The 15,862-nt window shown below is 38.9% G+C and overlaps 1 protein-coding gene across 11 annotated transcripts in view; it reads left to right on the forward strand.

Moving 5' to 3' along the window:
* Positions 1-15,862, forward strand: part of SMYD3 (SET and MYND domain containing 3) — an 839,170-nt gene that overhangs the window by 141,628 nt on the left and 681,680 nt on the right. For all 11 annotated transcript variants that reach the window (XR_008477979.2, XM_054248251.2, XM_078357184.1 and 8 more), the window contains one exon: positions 15,099-15,162. Coding sequence is in view for 10 of the 11 variants with exons in the window: in XM_054248251.2 (XP_054104226.1) it covers positions 15,099-15,162 (64 nt within the window). In the remaining variant the exon portion in view is untranslated. The remainder of the gene's footprint in view (positions 1-15,098; positions 15,163-15,862) is intronic.

Raw genomic sequence — 15,862 nt, forward strand, 5'->3', positions numbered from 1 at the left:
TTCGTTCCCTTAATATCATATCTTTGTAAGATCTATAGACTATTCCTGTCTGGTTCCTTCATGTTTGTCAATATGCAAAATGGTGTAAGTTGTGCTTTCTTATAATTCAGCAGTTTTACTTTTAGGAATGCATACTTTTTTTTTTTGACTGAGTCTCCGTCTGTCACCCAGGCTGGAGTACAGTGGCGTAATCTTGGCTTACTGTAACCTCCAACTCCTGGGTTCAAGCAATTCTCCTGCCTTAGCCTCCTGAGTAGCTTGGGATCACTGGCACCTACCACCACACCTGGCTAATTTTTTACCTCGGTGAAGCTTATCGAAAGCACTAATTTTCTCTGTGAGGCATATCACAACTTTCTTGTGCTTAGGGTCATGAGACAGCACTAGAGTACTGTGCTTCGGGGCCGTATTATACAGTCAAATCAAGAAAAATGAGAAAAAAAAAGTGGACTGCAAAAAGTTCACTCACAGAGAGAAGGCAGTGTCTCCTTGTTTGACTTCAGCTGGGAAGATACACTTTGGGTGACACAAATTTTTTGCCTTTCTACACCTGTCCACAACTGACTGCCAAAGTGCTGTAACTATTGATTTTGGGGTTACAGATAAATGTTAGTGAATAAGTGACTTTGCAATCATGGGATGTATGAATGATGAGAAATTAGTGTACCTGTTTATAAATCATTAGCCAGAACTGGGCCACATGGCTTGTTCTTACAGTGGCCAGTGGCCATGGGGCAAACATTTTTTAAGTTTGGATTTATCATAATTTATTCCCCTGGTTCTGGGAATCTCTGTTCCTCAAATCAGGAGCTCTGTGTTTGCTGCCTCAGCAAATCACAGTATTTCTTCATGGCAGGAAAGAGTGGAGTGGTTTTTGGGCAAACAATGGACAATGCCTGCCATGTTTCTAATCATGTACTTGGCATTTGGAGGGGGGTTAGTATATTTTTGTTTAGAGAATGAATCAGTGAATGAATGGAAGTTCAGTTTGTGAAATAGTCTTTGATTTCTATCATATCTCACTTGTTAAAGATTTCTCTGTATGTAAATTTTCAAACAAGTAATGTTTTGATTGACTAACTCCAAATCAAATAAAAGTTAACATAAAAGAATAAAGTTTTACTTTATCTGGGTGACCTTCAAGTTCAAATAAGTCAAAGAAAATGATAAAATATGAAGCATCAGATGAAGTTGAGACGTCTACTCAGAAAAGGGCTGAGTAACCCAAGTTTCATACAGCAAAAGCTTTTCTTCTTTGTAATAATGGGTTCTCTTCTGAAATGATTGCTTTTTATATAGGGAAGATATTAAATCCAGAACTATCAGATTTTTGTATTTAGCATACAATACTGATTTTATTATTTTAAGTTGTCAGCTTCTCATATGTTGTCAAAACGAAGAAATACTTCATTTTATATCATTCGTTGTAGCTAATGCCAGTTAGAAATAAATTCAATTAATAAAGAATATTTAATTTAAATTATGTTTGAATAAAGTATATATTTATCTTTACCATTCTAAACATTGGAATAAACTGTAATTAAAGTTGACTTACCTATCTGTCTGTCTGTCTCTCTCTCTATGCCCTGCCTTAGGCCAGATGCAATATAAGGCTGTTAAATAGTAAATATTTCCTTTTATTAATGTTTATGTTTATTTGATCATGGAAGTAAAATAATCTTGTTATATAAAACTGAAATATGGAAAAAATAAAAAGGGGGAAATCCTCCCAATTCATATCGTTCAAAGAAAAAATTCAATATTTTGGTTTATTTCTTTTCAGTCTTTTTTTATACATTGAAAAAACTTAATTTTACTAAGTATGTAATATGAAAATTCCTTTCAACATTCTGGATAGCTTTTATTAGTATTATGATTAGAATAACTTTAGGGGTAGATACATTTATTCATCGTCTGTACAAGCAGAGCAATAAATGAATCAGTGAGGGTTAAAGTACAGTTCTCTTAGTGTTTTTTCTCCTCATTGTACTTTCTGCATTTCATTCCTGAGAGCATGTTGGGTCTGATTAGAAATTTTATGGAAAATGAAATGTTCTTATACATTCTGACTCCCTTTTTGTTATACTGTATTTTCTTCTCTTTCTTTTTTCTAGGCTTTTAAAATTTTGGTCACTGTTATCTCCTGTTTCTGTACCTATTTTATGCAAAATTTCTATTCCTAAAATCTCAACTGAGTGGGAAAAAAGAAACACGATTATCTGAATTAAAGTAATTCTTACTAAGTTGCAAATGACTTGTAGTCATAGCCTTTTAGAGGATGTCTAAACTTCACCTCAAGGTATTCTTAAACTGTCTGGCTGCTACTGATGTGTACTTAAAAAAAACTAATAAAAAAATACTCTCAAACTCAGATGGATGTTTGATAAGAAAAATATGTGAGTGGTATTTAAGGGCGATGGGAGAGCCTTCTCTTGGGCATACAACATCCTCACTGTATGAGGACCAGCAGGCATCAAACCCTTAATAACTCTCATTCAGTGGCTATCAGCAGACGACTGACCTCTTAATAAAAATCGATGAGAATTTGTAATTAATTATAGTGCACTTGGAGGTGTAACATTTAATTTCATGTCTCTTAAGGCCTCTTCTTTTAAGGTTTCTTTACTTAGGAACTAGGACAGCAAGAGAGTCTTTCTTTATAAATTTAGAATATCATTTTATTTTCCAAAAGAGAGAATTAATTAGTTGAGATTTTGTTATTGCTTACTTCCAGGGAGACTTGAGGCAATTTATAGTTAAAAGTTAAACAAAGTATATTTAATTATAAAATACAAGAGCAAATATTTAAAGCAGGCAGAAGGAGAAGACGCTTTCAGGCCTCTGAAATGAGTAAATGACTACAGTTAGTGAATTTAGCTTTTGATTTTCTTCAGTGAAGCTGAAGTAGAAGCATGGTGCTGATGTTTTGTTTTCTAATTGGAGGAAGTGTAGATATTTTTTCTAGAGTGACAAAATATTTTCTGAAACTGAACTCGAGGTGGTCATCTTTTGCCATTTTGAAGGCTTAGGTCATGGTATATTTATGAAAATATTGATCAAATATTCTAATACCTTATTTGAAATTTTACCCATGGTACTTATAAAATATGTTTGCTGTGATATTTGTACTAGCAATAGTTACATACTAAAAGGGTGTCTGATTTCAGTCTCTGGGAAAAATCAAGATTTTCTTCCTCATTTTTTGAAATAATCATTTTATATTTCAAGAAGACCTAGGGAAATTGAACAAATCTCTTAGGTGATCAGAGTTGTGTTACTAGAGTAGACTGGAAAGGTTGCCTATTTAGCAACAGGTGTTGTTACTAGAAAAAAATTTTTTTTCTGCAGTTTATCTTGGTCACAGCTTTTGCGTGTGCTCTACCTGAAAAAACAAGCCAAGTCTACTTTAATACTGATTCTGAATTCACTTATTTCCAGTTCTTAGCTGTCAGAGTGACTTACAACATGCATTGTATACTCTTTTAAATAAATACTGTTAGTATGATGAGGAAAGTTTAAAACTGTGTTATTTTAAAACACAAGGACACCCTGGTGTTTTAATTTGCTTCTTTACTTGTTGCAGACATTACCTTGCATAAAACAATCAGAATGTTATGAGTGGTAATTGCCTTTTAATATTATTGAAGATTTAACAGTCTTTTCAGATTTAATTTCTACAAATGCAGTCTTCAAAAAGCATTTTTGCAAATTTGAAGTTAAAGCTTCTTGAATTAGACTTTTTTGAGGTTAGTTATTCTGATCACATTAAAAATAATAGTAATAGAGACTTCAGTGAATGTAGATTGAGGTGTCAGATACTTAGGATGCTAGTCAAAATTTAGAGCCAAGTATTCTGTGTACATGTGGGTTTCAGAAAGTGATATTAATAAATTGTCTGTGTACCTGGTTGGAGATGACTATATTTGCAGCACATGTAGATTTATTTTTTCTTTTTGTTTTTAGTAACCATGGAAGAGATATGTAAGAAAGTTTTCTGATATGGCATAGAGATGGACAAAGTTATCCTGAGCAATTTGAGAATACACCGAGCAGCCTCTGTTTTAACTCTGCACTAAATGCTTTGGTTGGCACTGTGTTAGGAGGCACTTGATAGAGATTATCTTATAGTTTGCCTTGCAGTTCTATGAGTAAGTCATTTATTCCCACTTTGCAGAGGAGGAAATTGGGCCCACGAGACATTACAAGGGTACATTCCTAGTGAGTACTGTACATTTTGAACCGTAAACAGCTAAAACATTTTCTTTTCTTGTGTCCAAGAATAGTCCCATTCTCTGCTGCTCAGTCTTTATTCATCAGAAAGTGACTTTTCCTTCTTCTGGGGTCCTATATAGTCTGTGTCACTTCTCAAAATACGATTTTGTGTTATGGTTTATTCTGCAAGTGATGTGTGTTGAGCTGTCTCTCTTTCTTGAATGCACTCTACAAGAAGTGGTGACTGTGTTACCCTCTCTGCTGTCATTCACCTGGGGACTTTATGTGATGATGCCCATAGTGGCTGGTCACTGAGTGCTTGTTGAATTCACATCTGGGGTTTGTGTTTATCAGATGGCACAGGCTCCACAAAGACATTAGCTTTAATTTAGGGGGTTGAAGACAGTGGAGGGGAAGTGCTTAACTAGGTGGTCTGCCTCTCTGATTCTAGTTTGGGCCACATATTTTGCCGTGCTTTTCCCAAAGTGCTGATATGGATTTAAAGTGCTTGTGTTTCTCCCAGGAAGGTATGGTGCCAGTGAAGTATAGATTAATTTTCCTTGAAATACTAGCTATTACATTTTTAAAATATACTTTGTGTTAGAAATGTGAAATAAAATGAAATGGAACATAGAAAAAGGAATCCAAGACTGGGTGCAGTGGCTCATACCTGTAATCTTAGCACTTTGGGAGGCTGAGGTGGGAGGATTGCTTGAGTTCAGAAGTTTGAGACTGCCTGGGCAACACAGGGAGACACTATCTGTACAAATAACTAAAAAAATTAGCCAAGTGTGGTGGCTTGCACCTGTGGTCCCAGCTACTTGGTAGGCTGAGGTGGGAGGATTGCCTGAGCCTGGGAAGTCAAGGTTTCAGTGAGCTGTATTTGCACCACTGTGCTCCAGCTAGGGTGATAGCATGAGACCCTGTCTCAAAAAATAAGAAAGAAAAATGAATCAAAATCCATTCTGTTTTCCTATGAGTCTGTACAATTTTGACCACATCTACTGGTTTGTATTAATAGCCATTTGATAGGTGGATGGTGGGTGTAATCACTTTAATTTTTAAAAATTCTGGGATTTCCAAGATGGTGTGGTAGGAACAACTCAGGATTGCAGCTCTCAGTGAAGGTGCAGAGGGTGAGTCCTAGCCGCATTTCCAGACGGATCTTTGTTGCCCACAGAACGGGGAAATTCCCAGGAGTATGAGAGACACGGGATGCCAGTGCAGCCCTCTTGGCTTGCGCGGCCGTTTTGGCCGGCGCCACAGTGCAGTGGCACCCCACACAAAACACGCTGGTCTGGGTGCCCTGTTAAAATGGCAATCTGAGATTTGGGAGGGCAGATTAGCATATCCATCTGATTAAACGGGACTTGGACAGAGAGCCAGATGAGGAGATTCCTGGGAAGCGACATTTGAGCTGGTGCAGTGGGTCGCTGCATGGGAAATCACAGACATCCTGGTGCCCTTTCAGCAGGCAACTAAAACACCTGGGAGAGAGTCAACTGTTCAACTTAAAAAAAAGAGAGAGAAAGGGGTCTGAGGCAGGGAGCCAGGTGATCAGGCTTGGTGGGTCCCACCCCCACAGGGACAAACAAAACGGTGATTCGAAACGCTCGGGGTTGAGAGTATCACTGTGGGCACAGCTGAATCCAGGACAGTGCAGCTTGGTGGGGAAGGGGGCGCCCGCCACTACCAAGGCATTCCGTGCCTACTGAGGTGCACTCCCATTGCTGATGCAGCCTGCTGTTGCTGAGGCAACCCACCATAACAGAGAGACTCTGCCAACAGGTCAGAGCCTATAACAGCAGGGCAGAGCCCATGGGCAACAGGGCGGAGTGCACGGCAACAGGGGGGAGCCCATGATGGCAGGGCGGAGCCCACAGCAACAGGGCAGACACCGCAGTAGTGGGGCGGAGCCTTGGCAGGCAAATAGTGACTAGACTGCCTCCTAGCTGGGCAGAACAGTGCAACAGATACTCATAAAGAAAGCCCTAACTCCCCGAGACAGAGCATCTGAGGAAAAAAAAGGGGATTTGTGAGTTCTGCTGCAGCAGACCTAAATGCACCTGCCTAACAGCCCTGAATGAACAATGGAACTCACAGCTCAGTACTTGAGCTCCTATAAAGTACAGTCCCTCTCCTCAAGCAGCTCCCTGACCCCTGTATATCCAAAGAGTCACCTCAAAAAGGACTGATCAGACTGACATTTGGCGGGCATCATTCTGGGACAAAGATAGCAGAAGAAGAAACTGGTAGCATCCCTCACTGTTCTGCAGCTGCTTCAGGTGTACCCCAGACAAGCAGGAACTGGAGTGGACCTCAGCAGTTGTACAGCAGAGGGGCTAGACTGTTAGAAGGAGAACTAAATAACAGAAATACGTCATCATCAACAATCTGGGCGTCCACTCAGAGACCCAATCGAAAAGTCAGCAACTACTCAGACGACAGGTGGATAAATCCACAAAGATGGGAAGAAACCAGTGCAAAAAGGAGGAAAAACCACCCAAAACCAAAACACCTCGTCTCCTACAAAGGACCAAAACTCCTCACCTACAAGGTAACAAAGTTGGATGGAGAATGAGTGTGACGAAATGATGGAATCAGACTTCAGAAGGTGGATAATGAGAAACTTCCGTGAGCTAAAAGAACATGTTCTAAATCAATGCAAAGAAACTAAGAACCTTGAAAAAAGATTTGAAAAAAGATTTGAGGAAATGATAAGAATGGACAACTTAGAGAGGAATATGAATGAATTGAGCTGAAAAACATGAGAACTTTGCTAAGCACGCACAAGTTTCAACAGCCGAATTGATCAAGCAGAAGAAAGAATATCAGAAGTCGAAGATCAACTCAATGAAATAAAACGAGAATCCAAGATTAGAGAAAAAAGCATAAAAAGAAATTAACAAAGTCTCCAAGAAATGCGGGACTATGTGAAGAGACCTAATCTACGTTTGATAGGTGTACCAGAATGTGATGAAAAGAATGAATCCAAGCTGGAAAATACTCTTCAGGGTATTATCCAGGAACATTTCCTCAACCTAGGAAGACAGGCCAATATTCAAGTCCAGGAAATACAGAGAACACCACAAAGATATTCTGCAAGAAGAGCACCCCCAAGGCACATAATTGTCAGATTCACCAGGGTTGAAATGAAGGAGAAAATACTAAGGGCAGCCAGAGAGAAAGGTTGGGTCACCCACAAAGGGAAGCCCATCAGACTCACAGCAGATCTCTCAGCAGAAACCCTACAAGCCAGAAGAGAGTGGGGGCCAATATTCAACATCCTTAAAGAAAAAAACTTTCAACCCAGAATTTCATATCCAGCCAAACTGAGCTTCAGAAGTGAAGGAAAAAGAAAATCCTTTGCAAACAAGCAAGTACTAAGATATTTTATCACCACCAGGCCTGCTTTACAAGAGCTCCTGAAAGAGGCACTATACATAGAAAGGAACAACCAGCACCAGCCATTCTAAAAACATACCAAATGCTAAAGAGCATCAACAAAATGAAGAATCTGCATCAACTAATGGGCAAAACAGCCAGCTAGCATCAAAATGGCAGTATCAAATTCACATATAATAATATTAACCCTAAATGTAAATGGGCTAAATGCACCAATTAAAAGACACAGACTGGCAAATTGGATAAAAAACCAAAACCCATCAGTGTGCTGTATCCAGGAAACCCATCTCACATGCAAGGATACACAAAGACTCAAAATAAAGGGATGGAGGAAGATTTACCAAGCAAATGGAGAGCAAAAAAAAGCAGGAGTTGCAATTCTGGTCTCTGATAAAATAGACTTTAAAGCAACAAAGATCAAAAGAGACAAAGAAGGTCATTACATAATGGTAAAAGGATCGATACAACAAGAAGAGCTAACGATCCTAAATATATATGGACCAAATACAGGAGCACCCAGATACATAAGGCAAGTTCTTAACAACTTACAAAGAGACTTAGACTCCCCGCACAATAATAGTGTCAGACTTTAACACTCTACTGTCAATATTAGACAGATCAACCAGACAGAAAATTAACAAGGATATCCAGGGCTTGAACTCAGACCTGGAACAAGCAAACCTGATAGATATCTACAGAACTCTCCACCCCAAATCCACAGAATATACATTCTTCTCAGCACTACATCACACCTACTCCAAAATCGACCACATAATTGGAAGTAAAGCACTCCTCAGCAAATGCAAAACAACTGAAATCATAACAAACAGTCTCTCAGACCATAGTGCAATCAAGTTAGAACTCAGAATTCAGAAACTAACTCAGAACCGCACAGCTTCATGGAAACTGAACAACTGGCTCTTGAATGTTGATGAAGGCAGAAATAAAGAAGTTCTTCAAAACCAACGAGAACGAAGATACAACATACCAGAATCTCTGGGACACATTTAAAGCAGTCTCCAGAGGAAAATATATAACAATAAGTGCCCACATGAGAAGAGCGGAGAGATCCAAAATTGACACCCTTTCGTCAAAATTGAAAGAGCTAGAGGAGCAAGATCAAAAAAACTCAAAAGCTAGCAGAAGGCAAGAAATAACTAAGATCAGAGCAGAACTGAAGGAGATAGAGACACGAAAAACCCTTCAAACAATCAATCAATTTAAGAGCTGGGTTTTTGAAAAGATCAACAAAATAGACCACTAGCCAGACTGATAAAAAAGAAAAGAGAAAACAACCAAATAGATGCAATAAAAAACGATAAAGGGGAAATCATCACAGATTCCACAGAAATTCAAACTATCATCAGAGAATACTACAAACAACTCTATGCATATAAACTAGTAAACCTGGAAGAAATGGATAAATTTCTGGACACCTGTGTCCTTCCAAGCCTAAACCAGGAGGAAGCTGAAACTATGAATAGACCAATAACAAGGTCTGAAGTTGAGGCAGCAATTAAGAGCCTACCACACAAAAAAAGCCCAGGTCCAGACGGAGTCACAGCCGAATTCTACCAGACACACAAAGAGGAGCTGGTACCATTCCTTCTGAAACTATTCCAAATAACCCAAAAAGAGGGAATCTTTCCCAAATCATTTTATGACACTAACATCATCCTGATACCAAACCCGGCAGAGACTCAACAAGAAAACTTCAGGCCAATATCCATGATGAACATAGATGCAAAAATCTTCGATAAAATACAGGCAAACCGATTGCAGCAGCACATCAAAAAGCTTATCTATCATGTCAAGTAGGATTCATCCTGGGGATGCAAGGCTGGTTCAACATACGCAAGTCTATAAACGTATTCACCACATAAACAGAACCCAAAACAAAAACCACATGATTATCTCAATTGACGCAGAAAAGGTATTTGACAAAATTCAACAGCTCTTTATGCTAAAAACCCTCAATAAACTTGGTATCGATGGAACGTATCTCAAAATAATAAAAGCTATTTACGACAAACCAACAGCCAATATCATACTGAATGGGCAAAAACTGGAAGCATTCCCTTTGAAATCCGGGACTAGACAAGGATGCCCTCTCTCACCACTCCTATTCATTATAGCACTGGAAGTTCTAGCCAGAGCAATCAGGCAAGAAAAAGAAATAAAGGGTATTCAAATAGGAAAGGTGGAAGCCAAATTGTCACTATTTGCAGATGACATGATAGTATACCTAGAAGACCCCATCACCTCAGCCCAAAAACTCCTGAAACTGATAAGCAACTTCAGCAAAGTCTCAGGATATAAAATCAATGTGCAAATATCACAAGCATTCCTATACACCAATAACAGACTGAAAGAAAGCCAAATCAAGAACGAACTGCCATTCACAATTGCTACAAAGAGAATAAAATATCTAGGAATACAACTAACAAGGAATGTAAGGGACCTCTTCAAGGAGAACTACAAACCACTGCTCAATGAAATAAGAGAGGACACAAACAGATGGAGAAACATTCCATGTTCATGGTTAGGAAGAATTAATATCGTGAAAATGGCTATACTGCCCAAAGTAATTTACAGAATCAACGCTATTTCTATCAAGCTACCATTGACTTTCTTCACAGAACTGGAGAAAACCACCATGAACTTCATATGGAACCAAAAGAGAGCCTGCATAGCCAAGTCAATTCTAAGCAAAAAGAACACAGTGGGAGGTATCACACTACCGGACTTCAAACTATACTACAAGGCTACAGTAATCAAAACAGCATGGTACTGGTACCAAAACAGAGATATAGACCAATGGAACAGAACAGAGGCCTCAGAGGCAACACAACATATCTACAACCATACAATCTTTGATAAACCTGACAAAAACAAGCAATGGGGAAAGGATTCCCTGTTTAATAAATGGTATTGGGGAAACTGGCTAGCCATGTGCAGAAAGCAGAAACTGGACCCCTTCCTGATACCTTATACCAAAATTAACTCCAGATGGATTAAAGACTTAAACATAAGACCTGGCACCATAAAAACCCTAGAAGAAAATCTAGGCAAAACCATTCAGGACATACGAGTAGGCAATGACTTCATGACCAAAACACCAAAAGCATTGGCAACAAAAGCCAAAATAGACAAATGGGACCTAATCAAACTCCACAGCTTCTGCATGGCAAAAGAAACAGTCACTAGAGTGAATCATCAACCAATAGAATGGGAAAAAATTTTTGCAGTTTACCCATCTGACAAAGGGCTGATATCCAGAATTTACAAAGAACTCAAACAGATTTACAGGAAAAAAACAAACAAGCCCATTCAAAAATGGGCAAAGGAAATGAACAGACACTTTACAAAAGAAGACATACATGAGGCCAACAAACATATGAAAAAATGCTCATCATCACTGGTCATTAGAGAGATGCAAATCAAAACCACACTGAGATACCATCTCACGCCAGTTAGAATGGCGATCATTAGAAAATCTGGAGACAACAGATGCTGGAGAGGATGTGGAGAAATAGGAACACTTTTACACTGTGGGTGGGAGTGTAAATTAGTTCAACCGTTGTGGAAGACAGTGTGGCGATTCCTCCAGGCCTTAGAAATAGAAATTCCATTTGACCCAGCAATCCCATTACTGGGTATATATCCAGAGGACTATAAATCGTTCTACTATAAGGACACATGCACACGAATGTTCATTGCAGCACTGTTTACAATAGGAAAGTCCTGGAACCAACCCAAATGCCCATCAATGATAGACTGGACAGGGAAAACGTGGCACATATACACCATGGAATATTATGCAGCAATCAAAAATGATGAGTTCGTGTTCTTTGTAGGGACATGGATGAATCTGGAGAACATCATTCTCAGCAAACTGACACATGAACAGAAAATGAAATACCACATATTCTCACTCATAGGCGGGTGAGGAAAAATGAGAACACATGGACACAGGGAAGGGGGTACTACACACTGGGGTGTATTGGGGCGAATATGGGAGGGACAGCAGCGGGGGGGACCTGGGGAGGGATAGCCTGGGGAGAAAGGCCAAATGTGGGTGAAGGGGAGGAAGGCAGCAAAACACACTGCCATGTGTGTACCTATGCAACTATCTTGCACGTTCTGCACATGTACCCCAAAATCCAAAATGCAATTAAAAAAAAATTTTTTTTTAAATTCTGAAATTTTCCTGAAAATAACTAGGAAACATATTCAAAGGCTTATAAAATTCTGAGTTTGTACAATGGCTGAACCGGTTACTATATTAATATTGTTTAATCTATTAGTACTAAAATATTTCTGATGATATCTAGAAATATCTTGAAAGTTTACAATTAAAAATCTTAAAATAATAATAAAACTGTGATGATGAGTAATATTTACTGAGCACTTCTATGAACCAAGCATGATATTAAGTTTTATTCATATCTCATTATATCTATGTAATGTTAGTATTATTATTTATTCTCATTTTAATCCAGTGATTTTGGGAGCTTAAATTGCTTAGTATTACACAGCTCGTAAGTGGTTGTATTAGGTTCCCTCTACCTCTCTCTCTCTATAAAATAAACTCTCTCTCTCTACATATATATATATGTAGATGTCTACATACATCTACATATATGTACATACATAGGCACATTTATCTACATATATACATTTATGTAGCTATGTATATATGTACATATAGGTATATAGACACACATGTATACATGCACGCACATATGCATATATGTACACACATGCACATATGTTTATATATACTCATATCTACATATATGTAGATATGAGTATAAATACATATATATGAGTATATGACTATATAGTTTTGTTGGATACAAAATTCTTGGCTGATAATTGTTTGTTTAAGGAGGCTAAAAACAGGACCCCAAACCTTTCTAGCTTGTACGGTTTTATTGCGGGAGGGGTTCTTAGATCTTTCACAAGAAATAATTCAGGGTGAGTCCTTACAGTGAAAGCAAGTTTATGAGGAAAATAACAAAAGAATGGCTACTCCATAGACAGCAGCCCTGGTTGTCCATTTTTATCGTTATTTCTTGATGATATGCTAAACAAGGGGTGGATTATTCATGGCTGCCCTTTTTAGACTATATTGGGTAACTTCCTGACAGCAGCCCTGGTTGTCCATTTTTATCGTTATTTCTTGATGATATGCTACACAAGGGGTGGATTATTCATGGCTGCCCTTTTTAGACTATATTGGGTAACTTCCTGATGTCATGGCATTTGTAAACTGTTGTGGCGCTGGTGGGAGTGTAGTAGTAAGGATGACCAGAGGTCACTCTTGTCACTATATTGGTTTTGGTGGGTTTTAGCCAGCTTGTTCACTGCAACCTGTTTTATCAGCAAGGTCTTTATGACCTGTATCTTGTGCTGACCTCCTGTCTCATCCTGTGGGTTAGAATGCCTTAACCATGTGGGAGTGCAGCACATTAAATCTCAGCCTCATTTTACCCAGCTCCTATTCAAGATGGAGTTGCTCTGGTTCACATGCCTCTGATAGTTTCTGCTCAGAGATGTGCTGTTACTCTGATAGGTTTTCTTTTATAGTTTGCCTGATACTTTTGCCTCACAGCTGTTAAGATTCTTTTTTTCATCTTGGCTTTGTATAATCTCTTGACTATGTGCCTAGGTGTTGAATTTCCCAGGTGTTCTTTGAGCTTCTTGTATTTGGATGTCTGGATCTAGTCAGGCCTGAGAAGTTTTCCTTGATTATTCCCTCAAATAATATTTCCAGACTTTTAGGTTTCGTTTTTTTCTTGGGAACACCAGTTATTCTTAGATTTGGACACTTAACATAGTCCCATACTTCTTGGATGCTTTGCTCATTTTAAAAAATTCTTTTTTCTTTGATGAATTGGGTAAACTTCAAGTTCTGAAGCTCTTTCTTCTGCTTGTTTGATTCTGTTGCTGAGACTTTCGAGTTCATTTTGCACTTCTCAGGTGTTCCTTTGATTTCTAGAAGTTGTAATTGTTTTTATTTATGCTATCTCACTGAAGACTTTTCTTTTCATATTCTTTATCATGTTTTTTATTTCTTTAAGTTGGAGTTGACCTTTCTCTGGGGCCTCCTTGATTAGCTTAATGATTAACCTGAATTCTTTTTCTAGCAATCAAGATATTTTGTCTTGGTTTGGATCCATTGCTGGTGAGGTGGTGTGATCTTTGGGGGTGTTAAAGAACCTTGTTTTGTCGTATTACCAGAATTGTTTTTCTGGTCCCTTCTCATTTGGGTACTGTATGTAAGAGGGGAGATCTGGGATTCAAAGGCTGCCGTTCAGATACTTTTGTTCCAAGGGGTGCTCCCTCTTCCCCTAGGGTTGCAGCTTCCTGAGAGCCAAACTGCAGTGATTGTTTTTACTCTTCTGGGTCTAGTCACCCAGTGGAGCTACTGGGCTCTGTGCTGATACTAGGGAGTGTCTGCTAAGAGTCCTGTGATCTGATGGAACTAGCAGGGGCGTGAAGTGGACTCTGCTAGGGTCCTTGGTTGTATTTTTATTTAATGTGCTGGTTTTGTTTTGGTTGGCCTTGAGCAGGAGGTGGTGCTTTTAAGAACACATCAGCAGTGGTCCTATAGGGAGGAAAGCAAACTTGCCCAGGGTCGCCTGGTTACATATTCAGGTTTCTCAGTTGATGGGCAGGGCCATAGAACTCCCAAGAGATTATGGCCTTTGTTGTTGGCAACCTGGATTGGTGAAGAAAAACCACGAGATGGAGGCAGGGATACGTGTGTCTGAGCCCAGATTCTCCTTGGTCAGGGCTTGGGCTGCTGTTGGGGATGCAGGTGTGGTTCTCAGTTCAATGGAATTATGTTCCCAGGGGGATTATGGCTGCTCCTACTGGGTCACACAGGTTGCCAGCGAAGTGGGGGAAAGCTGGCAGTCACAGGCTTCATCCCGCTCCTATGCAACCCATAGTCCTAAATGCTGGTCTCATTCCCACTGTGCCCCCACAACAGCACAGTCTGTTTCCAGGCAGCTGGTGACTGCCACTGAGAACTTGCCCCAGACCATCAGCCTCCCTGCTGAACAAGGGGACTCACATTTTTTCAGAGCCTTAGGGATCCTACAGTGGCAATACAGTTCCTTCAAAGAATGTGTGGATTCTCTCAGTTTACCTGGATGTTGCTGTGTTCTTGGATCAAAAGTTGACAGTGTGAGTCTCCACACATTGCTCTGTCTGTCCCATCGGGAGTTGCAAGCTAGTCCTGCCTCTTCTCTGCCATCTTCTGTCAGACCAAAGGATGTTAGTTTTTGTGTAAGTAAGTGAAGGTTAAAAAGGATGTTCATCAATGTGAAAATCAAAATCTTAAGGGATTGTACAGAACGGAGTTAGCAGGACATACTGGTGTCCATATGTTGACTTAATGTTTTCTTTCTTCAGCTGTGTGGTATGTTTCCCGCTCATTTCTTAATGCAGAATAATTTTTGTTTCCACAGGAAGGAAAAGCTGATGCGATGTTCTCAATGCCGCGTCGCAAAATACTGTAGTTCTAAGTGTCAGGTAAGACTTTTCAGCTATACATGTAAGTGAAGCTTTCACATTCTTTACTCTTAAATTCGTCCTTCGTTATACCTGTTGGCCTATGTCTATTTCTTTACAACCTCTAACTTATTTTTACTTGTTATTCACCTGCTAAGTCACACAGGTTGCCAGGGATGTTAAAATGTTTAATGTTAAACATATATGGTTAAAAATTGAGTGTGTGTGTATAGTCTATTATGCGAAAGTAAATGTCTGTTTCTCCCTGTCTTACTGCCCCGTGACTTCAATTCTCATTTCCACAATCACTGTTAAGTTTCTCATGTGTCCTTGCAGCATTTGCTTGTGCAAACATATCTGTATATTTATATCCGATGTTTAAAAAAACAAATACAGGTTAATCTGGTGCAAATTCTCATGTACGTTGGTTTTGTTTTCATTTAACAATAATATTTAGAGCAACATTTTGTATCCCATATGTTTCATTATATGAATTGACCATAATAATTTCTCCGTTAATGAATGCTTAAAATTTTTCTAATATTTGGTATTGCCAGTAATGCACCTAGCATCCTATTTTGCACATTTTTGTACACTTCTGCAAATTAATAGTCAGGTAGATTCTTATTGTATTGATTGTTGAGAGGATTTATGCTTTTTGAATTTTTAAAGATAATGCCAAATTTTCTGCTAAGAGTTTTAGTTAATTTACGAGTCCTGT

This window comes from Callithrix jacchus, chromosome 19 (assembly GCF_049354715.1).
Source record: "Callithrix jacchus isolate 240 chromosome 19, calJac240_pri, whole genome shotgun sequence".
NCBI classification, from domain to species: domain Eukaryota; kingdom Metazoa; phylum Chordata; class Mammalia; order Primates; family Cebidae; genus Callithrix; species Callithrix jacchus.